Genomic DNA, 10,182 nt, shown 5'->3' on the forward strand with positions numbered 1-10,182 from the left:
AATACTTTTTCTCCCCACTGTATATATCAACAGGGCATCTTGCTTTAATTTGATTATTTATGAATTTTTTTAAATAACCAAACTTTAACAACATAAGGGCAGATCCTCTGAGCACAGCTGATGACGCAGTGAAGTGGCGCTCGAGTGATCAAGAATATTCCAATACAAATAAGCTTTCCTTCAGGAAAGGTAGCGAGGATGCACAAATAAGAATTGAGAAGCACCCAAAGATGCGCGTTCCAAGGCACTTTGTGTTCTCAAGCCACCAGGCACTGTTGTTGTGCGAATGAGCGGGCCGGAGCGCATTAAGGGTTTTCTGTTAGAAAGGTGTCGTGTAAGCAGGCCCCTAAGTTGTATTTCTCCATGTGTGTATGATCCTCTCAGGTTGAGCGCGGAGCTTCTGAGGTTGCTTTGCTCTGTGCAGTGCATCAGGGAGCAGGTCCGTCAGTGTGACGGGGTGCCAGTGCTGCTCAGTCTCCTGCACTCGGAGCACGTGAAGCTGTTGAGGAGCTCGGTCTGGGTGCTCGTGCAGCTGTGCCAGGATCCCGACACCAGAGCTGAGATCCGGGCGTGGGGCGGCGTGCAACAGCTCCTGCGCATCTTACACGGGTGGGTCTCAATGCAGTTGGGTCACGTTTGGTTGAGCTCAAGCGGCAACCTCCCTGTCTCTCTCTTGAAACCCACACGTAAGTGACTTAAACTGCAGTTTAATAGACTGGCCACTAGAGACCGGCTGCAAAAGAGAGTCAATCCCATAGACCCGCATGTTAATATGCCCAACTTTACAGCAGAATTTTTTTTTTACAGCCTGGTGCAAAAAGTGGTTTTGGTCTATATAGCTAATTTAGCCCTTCATGACGACTGTGAGGGGGGTGAATTTTTTTATAACTCATCCGTTTAAATTATCATAAGCCTTAAAGTTCTGCATAATTAAGGGCGTGGCCACTTGAGTGACGGGTGGATTGCCGCTGATGTCACTACTAGCCGCTTGTCTGCTGTCTGTTAGCGTCACGTCACCTCAGCTAATCCGCCTTGCAGCCCAGTTTCGTTTATCCGGGAGTGACGCTGCCAAGATGGCGACGGCCCGCTCCGCCCACTTTGGGCTTCAAAAATGCTCTTCAGAAACACTACGGATGATGTAATATTTTTTTTTATAGTCTATGGTTGAGCTTTAAATGCACTTTAAAGGAGTAGTTCACACAGATGTTCATGTCTTCCTTTCTTTAGTCAAAAATAAATTAAAACATTCCAGGATTTTTCTCCATTTAGTGACTTCAATGGGGTCCAACAGTTTGAAGGTCCAAATTGCAGTTTCAGTGCAGCTTCAAAGGCTCTACGCGATCCCAGCCGAGGAATAAGGGTCTTATCCAGACAAACCATCGGCCATTTATATACCTTTTAACCACGAGTGCTTGTCTTGCACGACCACGACTTCACGCATTACGTAATCACGTTGGAAAGGTCAGGCGGTAAATGTAGAGTAGGGCGAAAAAATCCATCGCATTTTCTCCTCCAACTTCAAAATAGTTCTACATCGCTGTTTTACCTTTTATTTATTTATTTATTTATTCCAAAATGGCGTTTGACTTACAGTAGTCTTTGCACGTTCGATTTGTAAACACTGGGTCGGTACTTCCACCTACTTCACGCATGCGTGGTGCATCACAGCCAGTGCAAGACGAGCATTTGTGGTTAAAAAGTATATAAACGTTTTTTTTTTTTTTTTTGACCGATGGTTTGGCTAGATAAGACCCTTATTCCTCGACTGGAATCGTGTCGAGACTTTGAAGCTGCACTGAAACTGCAAGTTGGACCCCATTGAAGTCCACTATATGGAGAAAAATCCTGGAATGTTTTCCTCAAAAACCTTAATTGCTTTTCGACTGAAGAAAGAAAGACATGAGCATCTTGGATGACGTGGGGAGAGTAAATTATCAGGAGATTTTTATTCTGAAGTGAACTAATCCTTTAAGTCATGCAAAACTTTTTTTTCCAGAGAGCGAGTGTATGTGTCTGATCGCTCCACCATTGACACGCTGTCCAGCGCCAATGCGTCAGGCCGGATTCACAGGCATCATGTTTCAGCGCAGGTGAGCCCTCGAGAGACCGCGGAGAACACCATCAATCTGCAGGCAGGTGAGGATGCACAGGAGAACACACAAGTCAATTGTTTCGTAGTGCTTACTTTTGGTCATGTGATACAATTAAATAATATACATGCCTTTATGGAAGCTTGTTTCTGCCACGGAATAAAAAAATGAAAAAGGTGATTGTGACACTTTAATTCACAATTCTGATTATTTTTTCATAAGGCAGAATTGTGAGAAAAAAACTCTAAACTCTATTACTCTATAACTCACAATTGCGAGTTTATATCTCACAATTCTTGCCAGAAAATGCCAGAATTTAATGTAAACTCAGAAAAAAAGGTCAGAATTGTGAGATTAAAAAGTCACAATTACCCTTTTTAAAAATGTTTATTCCATGGCTGAAACAACCTTCCATTCATATTAGACTATATAAGAGGGTATAAAATATGCATCATAAAAAAATTGAGATTGATGCATCATAAAGCTGAATAAATAAGCTTTCCATTGATGTAAGGTTTTTCTAGGATAGGACAATATTTGGCCGAGATACAACTATTGTAAATCTGGAATCTGAGGAAGGATGCAAAAAAATCGAAACATTGAGAAAATCTCCTTTAAAGTTGTTCATTTATGTTCACGATTGTGCTGCATTCAATCACAAAAATAAATGTTTTATACATTTATGGTAGGAAATTTACTAAATATCTTCATGGAACATGATCTTTACTTAATATCCTAATAATTTTTGGCATAAAAGAAAAATCTATAATTTTGACCCGTACAATGTATTGTTGGATATTGCCACAGATATACCCGTGCGACTTGTGACTGGTTTTATGATCCAGGGTCACATATGACATCTTAAAATACATGCAGCAAATGATTAAACATCATGTAGACAACATGTCGAGCATATTGAGATGCACAGTTTGCATCACTTGATGTAATGCATCTTCACTATGATGCCTCTGTAATGGAAAATAAAATGACAAGTGCATGCATCCATAAAAAATGAAGAATTGTCAGGTTTGATTTCATGGTGACTTTAACAAAATAATACCTAATGTAAAAGTGATTGCCAGTACATTCGGCATTCTCTTGAACTTTAACAATTAACGAAAGCACTGACTCATCCCTGTTCCCAGCATGCTGTGCGGCGATCACCGAGCTTGTTTTGGATGATACGACAGCAAATAACGTGGTTCAGGTAGTCCACTTGTCTTTCTCTGTCAGATGCTTCTCTCGTGAATCAAAGACATCAGTGTGCATTCATCTCATATTTATATCCTCTACATGCATCCATTCTGTTTCAGGAGAACGGTGTGTACGTAATTGGCAAACTGATTTTGCCACAAAGCTTTAAAGAAGCTCCAGCAAAATCTCTACAGGTATGTCAATCTAATGAATAAACTCACATTTCATACGAAATATACTGTATTACTATATTAGGAATTTTTATTATTATTATTATTATTACTGCTACTAGTACTAATACTAATAATAGTAATAAAAATAATAAATGTGTGTATATAAAATATAAAGGCTGCAGAAACTGCTCACTTTTAAGTTTTTTATGAATGCACAATACAGCATGCAAAGATGGATTATGGTTCTTACATCTTTAAAGCATCTTTTAATTGCAGCGTTACATTTGCAACTTAAAATGTTCTCTTAATTTCCCGTAAGTATGATAATAATGTTGCTCCTTATTTTCTGAAGTGTTATGCTTTCAGGGCCTTACGATTCCTTTTTAGTATGGAACGCAATAGACATCACTTTAAAAGGTATTTTATTTTGAATGTATTTATTTTGTTGAAATGTATTAGATTGACAAACTTTGATCTACATGAGGTGGTTTGTTTATTTATTTATTTCAAGAAATTATTCTTTTTTTCTAAATGAAATGCTGTTTGTTTGTTCCAGACTGTTTTCTCCAGAGTTGTTTGAGATGTTTATCGATGTTGGGCACTATGTGAGAGACATCACTGCGTATGAACCACTGCAGGAGAAGATCACACTCTTAACGGTACGAGACTGAAGATGGTCTTCATCAGTGAATTACACTGACATCTGTGTAACAGGTAGTGCTATGTAGTGCACCGTAGCTACTCCTCCTCTGTGTGTATAATCTGTATATCAGAATACACACTACGGACCAGAACTCTAGATTCGCTACAGAGGGCAAAATGAGTTAAAACACATTAACACAAAAAAACAGACAGACCAGGAAAATGACTTGTACTAAATTGTTTCCTTTTACTTTGCAGCAAAATTGAAGATTATTGTAGAATAAAATGAAATAACAATCACCAATACAATTGTATAAACAATGAAATTGTCTTTCTCTTTCCCTTTAAGAAATGTATGGTTTGAGCTCCTTGGTAGTTACTTGATCTAATTATATATATATATTTACTTTGGTATTTAAATCGTGTTTTTTTTCAATTTGATATAGACTTAGATTAAATTTTACTGTTTGTGTAATTTTTCGTGTTCTAAATTATTATCGTTTTTGTTTTTGGAGCTTTGTTTCTTATTAGTTGGGTTGAATTATAACCTTTACCCAAAACAAAGGAAATACAATTCAAACAACAGATTACTTCAAGAAAAAAAATAACAACTTAACTGAAAATAATACAATACTTGACAGTAATTCAGTAGATAAACAGTTCTCAGTCGATGGAACAATTGTGCGTTTGTGTGCAAAACTGTCTGTAGTGCAGCAATTGTCTCTTTACAATACTCAGTGTTGAGGTAATTGCTGAGAAATACCACTTAGGATGAATTCCACTTGTGACGTCAGATAAGGCACTGATCACTCAACGAATCACAGGATTTCTTGTCTCTTTTTAGGACTCTTCAGCTGGGTGGCTCGCCATCTCAGGATCACAGCTTATCTCGGAATCTCAAAAAAACCTGACCTGTTTATACAAACAGCGCCATAAACATCGTAGACAATTAGTATGACTTTTAAACTCAATATATATTTCATATATTAACTAAACTAAGTGGAAAATACTATTTGAGCACTTTTGTTACTCAAAGCATAACAAATCATTCTCATAAATGATATTACTCTGCTTATTTAACATTTGTAAGGTCTTCAGCAATACAATACATTCAGTTACATCACATTACACATACCATCTGAACACTAAATGCATATAAACCCATATAAAACACTTCAGAACGTGAATTAACTCATTAACACTTCATTTCAGATAATTTGATATTATATTATCATGAAACTCACCAAATCCGGGGGATTTCAATACACAATTAATCAGTCACATCGGATTCTACAGGGCTCGCAATCAGCTATCATCCACTCCAAAATCAATCAATCATCACACTAAAATGGCCCAAATAAGATTAATATAAGGGTTACAACAACATACAACTTATTATTTATGCATATTAAGCAAGGATGATCGTTATATTTGCCTTTTGATCCAGTTTGAATTCACTCGCGATCTGTGAAACTCGTGCTCTCTCTGCAATTATGCGTCTCATTACAGTGACGTCATACACAGCGCCCGTCTTATGACAAACGTCACGCTTTAATTATTATAGTTAAATTAATTATTTTAATGTTCAAGATACAGCAGAACGACTTTGGCAACACATTTTGTTACTTGTTTAAACATTTTGAGTGAGAATATAATTATTATAAATTATATTTATTTTTCTGATCAGCTCAATTTTGACCTGGGTTACATCTGCTTCTCTAAAGCAATGCAATAAATGGAAACATTTGCGCTAAAATAGTCCAAACTCTCTTATATTTTCTCTCTGGCATGTAATGACTGTGTGTATGTGTAGGAGGAGGAGTTAGATGTTCTCAGGGAAAGCATCGAGACGGTGAACCAGAACCGTCCTCCTTTGAGAGTGATCAACGGTTATGCGGTTTTGGACCATCTGGGCAGCGGTGCCTTTGGCAGCGTCTTTAAGGTGAACGTGATCTGTGCTGTTTATGTGTACTCTGTTAGTTACTAGTTAAACTGAGCCGTTCACAGGTGTTTTTGCTCCCACTCAAAGGTCCGTAAGCAGAGCGGACAGAACGTTCTGGCACTGAAGGAGGTCAACTTTCACAATCCGGCCTTCGGCAAGGATAAGCGATCCAGAGACAGCAGCGTTGATAAGATCGTGTCTGAGCTGACCATCATTAAAGAACAGGTGAATAATGCATTCTCAGAACAGGTTTTCCTGCTTGAATGTTGATTATATTCCCCATATTCTCCATTGTTGCAGCTCGTCTCTTCTCAGTCTGTCAGTAACGCTCTGTTTAGTTCCTGTCTCTTTGAAGCCCCTCCTTCTGAAAAGCACACTGTGCTCTGATTGGTCGGCTTGATCAGTGTGTTGTGATTGGTCGAGCGCTCCGAGTGTGTTTGGGAAATGTCCCGCCCCTTACCATAACCACCAGTTTAACACACTACTAACTAACTCAACCAGGCCCCGCCCCTTTATTCTGCGTATTAATTATTTAAATGAGGAATATTGTGACGTGTTCGTTCCCGGAAGAAACTCAAGACTACAATGGAGGCGTTTCAGGAGTTCAGAAACACTGATATAGAGAATAAGTGGAGCCTTGCAGAGCTTTTTCATCTGCCAAAAAAACCCCAAATTGCATAAAAGTTAAATATACTTTATTTTTTAGAACATTAATAATTTGCTTGCTCTGTAAAAGTAGTAGTTTTCTATAATTTCCATAGATTTTAATTAAAAACAAATTGTGTTTAAAGGATGATTAGGATTACTGCATTTTTACATAATTTAAATGTGATTTATTATCATGTAAACAATGACACAATTAAAACAAATTTCATTAGGCAAAATACTGTATAACTTCTTGTATTAATCTTTTGACATTAGAGTGAAATATGACCCTGATATTCTCACAGGAAACGGAAAGCTGTCATTTGTCATTCTTAATTTGTTTCAGATGTGTCATCCAAACATTGTAAAATACTTCAAAACATTTTTAGAAGGTACGTACTCTTCTGTCAAATATATATATAAATTGTATTATACTTATGATACGCATTTAATGAATTGAATCTGTACAACAGGGTCCAAAATTCTGCGTCTCAGACTTTTGGTCCCCAAAGCATATGTGTATTATACAGTATATATATATATATATATATAGTTTACAGCTGTTTTTGTCCTGGTCTCAGCTGATAAACTCTACATCGTGATGGAGCTGATAGAAGGAGCTCCGCTGGCTGAACATTTCAACTCTCTGAAAGAGAAACGGCAGACGTTCACCGAGGAGAGAGTCTGGAACATATTCATACAGGTGATGAGGAACTCTGAGGAAATATGAATAAAAATGATCATTTATGCTCATAGTGAAGCTTCCACAGATCTGTCTGGCTTTGAGATACTTACACAAGGAGAAGCGGATCATCCACCGAGATCTCACACCCAATAACATCATGCTCGGAGAGAGAGATAAAGTCACTATAAGTGAGTTGATTTGAACTTTGACCTGTCCGGAGCATTATATGGGGAAATACACACAGATATACACTGCCGTTCAAAGGTTTGGGATCGGTAAGACTTTTATAATGTTTAAAAGATTTTTTAAAGATTTATTTTATACAAAATACAATAAAAACTGTAATAAAGTGAAATATTATTACAATTTAAAATAACTGAAAAAAAGAACAGAATTTATTTTAAATTGAATCTTTTGTAACATTATAACATTATAAATGTCTTTAAAGTCTATTTAATGCATCCTTGCTGAATAAACATTCATTTCTTTCAAAAAGCAAAAGAAAATCGCACTGACCCCAAACTTTTGAACAGTAGTTCATAATGTTGCAAAATACTTCTATTTCCGAAAAATGCTGTTTTTCTTTTAATTCATCTAAGAATCCTGAATTTTTTATTATTTGTTAATACATTTAAAAAATTGTACACAACTGTTTTCAACATTGATAATGTGTGTGTGTGTGTGTGTGTGTGTGTGTGTGTGTGTGTGTGTGTGTGTGTGTGTCTGTGTCTGTGTCTGTGTGTGTGTGTGTGTGTGTGTCTGTGTGTCTGTGTCTGTGTCTGTGTCTGTGTCTGTGTGTGTGTGTGTGTCTGTGTCTGTGTCTGTGTGTGTGTGTGTGTGTGTGTGTGTGTGTCTGTGTGTGTCTGTGTCTGTGTGTGTGTGTGTGTGTGTGTGTGTGTGTCTGTGTCTGTGTCTGTGTGTGTGTGTGTGTGTCTGTGTCTGTGTCTGTGTGTGTGTGTGTCTGTGTCTGTGTGTGTGTGTGTGTGTGTCTGTGTCTGTGTGTGTGTGTGTGTGTGTCTGTGTCTGTGTGTGTGTGTGTCTGTGTGTGTGTGTCTGTGTCTGTGTCTGTGTCTGTGTCTGTGTCTGTGTCTGTGTCTGTGTGTGTGTGTGTGTGTGTGTGTGTGTGTGTGTGTGTGTGTGTGTGTGTGTGTGTGTGTGTGTGTGTGTTTAGGCGAGTTGTACACATAATAACCAATGTAATGTGTTTTCCAGCTGACTTTGGTCTTGCTAAACAGAAGCAGGAGAACAGTAAGCTGACGTCAGTGGTCGGGACTATACTCTACTGCTGGTACTGTACTGAAATCCTCCACTGTCTTCAAACTCATAAATAAAGAAATATTTTATTTACAGTTCTCAAATACCTGCAGTGACCAGGTGAACATTTGATGGAGTTTGATCATTTTTGGCCAGGCTGTCATACAAAAAAATTAAAATTATGAACACATGCAAAAACAGAGAGAACCAGCGAAATATTAATAACTGACTGTTATAGTCAATGTATGCTTTTTCCTATGAGCTTTTTGTTTTTCTATGCATTTTCTTGCATAATAAAATAAAACCTGTAGCTGTAGCTTCCCATTTTTGTCAGAATAATTTTGTCAGAAAAATACCTTAACTTAACCAATTTTCTGTTTTGTGTGTGTATTTCTGTGTGTGTGTGTGTGTGTGTGTGTGTGTGTTAGTCCTGAGATCGTGAAAAGCGAGCCGTACGGTGAGAAAGCAGACGTCTGGGCCGTGGGATGTGTCCTCTATCAGACGGTCACTCTCACACCTCCGTTCTACAGCGCGAACATGCTCTCCCTCGCTACCAAGGTGTGTGTTTCGCCATATAGTGAAGATATCCATCCGAAAATGCATTGTGAAAGAATTCAGACATTTTAAAAGAACTTCCAGAGACTTGTCAGGTTGTTCAGAACTGATCGTCCTCCGTGTTCTTCATGTGTTCAGATTGTGGAAGCGGTCTATGATCCAGTGGAAGACAACACCGTCTCTGAGAGACTGACTGACATGATTAAATGGTACGATTCCCTTTCAGATCCTCGCACTCTGGAGAAACAGTAATTATGATGTGTGTTCAAGTGTATATATATATAGCCTATACACACGCCATAATTAAGTAGTCTATTCTGCTCACCAAGGCTGTATTTCTTTGATCAAAATACAGTAAAAACATTAATATTGTGAAATAATATTAAAATTTAAAATAGCTATTTTCTATGTGAATATATTGTCAAATGTAATTTATTCCTGTGATCCTGTGTCACATGATCCTTCAGAAATCATTCATATATGATGATTTGGTGATTAATTATTATTGGTACTCAATTATTAATAATGGTTCTTATTATTATCGATGTTGAAAACAGTTTTTGCTGCGTCATATTTTTGTGGAAACCGTGATATATTTTTTTTTCAAGATTCTTTGATGAATAGAAACATTGAAAAGAACAGCATTTATTTGAAATATAAATGATTTTCTGCTATATTTAAAAATATATGATATTAATATACTAATATCAATATATTAATATACAAAATAGATATTTTAAGTTCTAAAAATGTTTCACAAAATTACTGTTTTTACAGCATTTTTTATAACAAAAAAATTAATAAATCTTAATTACAGAATAACAAAAAGGTGTTGGACATTTTATATTTATTTCTCTCCACCAAAATGAAGAGCAAAGGTTATACATTACATTTGTAATTGATGCATTAGCTGTTTTTCACAGAGAATTATGGGAAATGAGGTCTTGTTTCACAAATCTGCTCCCTCATAAATAAGTCATATTTTCTGAAAACACAATACGT

The 10,182-nt window shown here is 37.0% G+C and overlaps 1 protein-coding gene and 1 long non-coding RNA gene across 4 annotated transcripts in view; one reads left to right on the top strand and one right to left on the bottom strand.

Moving 5' to 3' along the window:
• The window catches only part of nek10 (NIMA-related kinase 10), a 30,910-nt gene that overhangs the window by 11,977 nt on the left and 8,751 nt on the right, over positions 1-10,182 (top strand). For all 3 annotated transcript variants that reach the window (XM_082150063.1, XM_082150064.1, XM_082150065.1), the window contains 14 exons: positions 385-609; positions 1,997-2,136; positions 3,236-3,297; positions 3,404-3,478; positions 3,810-3,874; positions 4,014-4,116; positions 5,913-6,041; positions 6,129-6,266; positions 7,033-7,078; positions 7,268-7,389; positions 7,457-7,559; positions 8,584-8,659; positions 9,054-9,183; positions 9,319-9,389. In XM_082150063.1, the coding sequence (XP_082006189.1) occupies positions 385-609; positions 1,997-2,136; positions 3,236-3,297; positions 3,404-3,478; positions 3,810-3,874; positions 4,014-4,116; positions 5,913-6,041; positions 6,129-6,266; positions 7,033-7,078; positions 7,268-7,389; positions 7,457-7,559; positions 8,584-8,659; positions 9,054-9,183; positions 9,319-9,389 (1,485 nt within the window). The remainder of the gene's footprint in view (positions 1-384; positions 610-1,996; positions 2,137-3,235; positions 3,298-3,403; positions 3,479-3,809; positions 3,875-4,013; positions 4,117-5,912; positions 6,042-6,128; positions 6,267-7,032; positions 7,079-7,267; positions 7,390-7,456; positions 7,560-8,583; positions 8,660-9,053; positions 9,184-9,318; positions 9,390-10,182) is intronic.
• On the bottom strand, positions 4,323-5,708 carry LOC309484015. The gene is made up of 2 exons (XR_014200706.1): positions 5,344-5,708; positions 4,323-5,011 (listed from the first exon to the last, which is right to left on the bottom strand). It is a non-coding gene; the product is annotated as an uncharacterized lncRNA (long non-coding RNA).

This window comes from Leuciscus leuciscus (genome assembly GCF_965113295.1).
Source record: "Leuciscus leuciscus genome assembly, chromosome: 20".
NCBI classification, from domain to species: domain Eukaryota; kingdom Metazoa; phylum Chordata; class Actinopteri; order Cypriniformes; family Leuciscidae; genus Leuciscus; species Leuciscus leuciscus.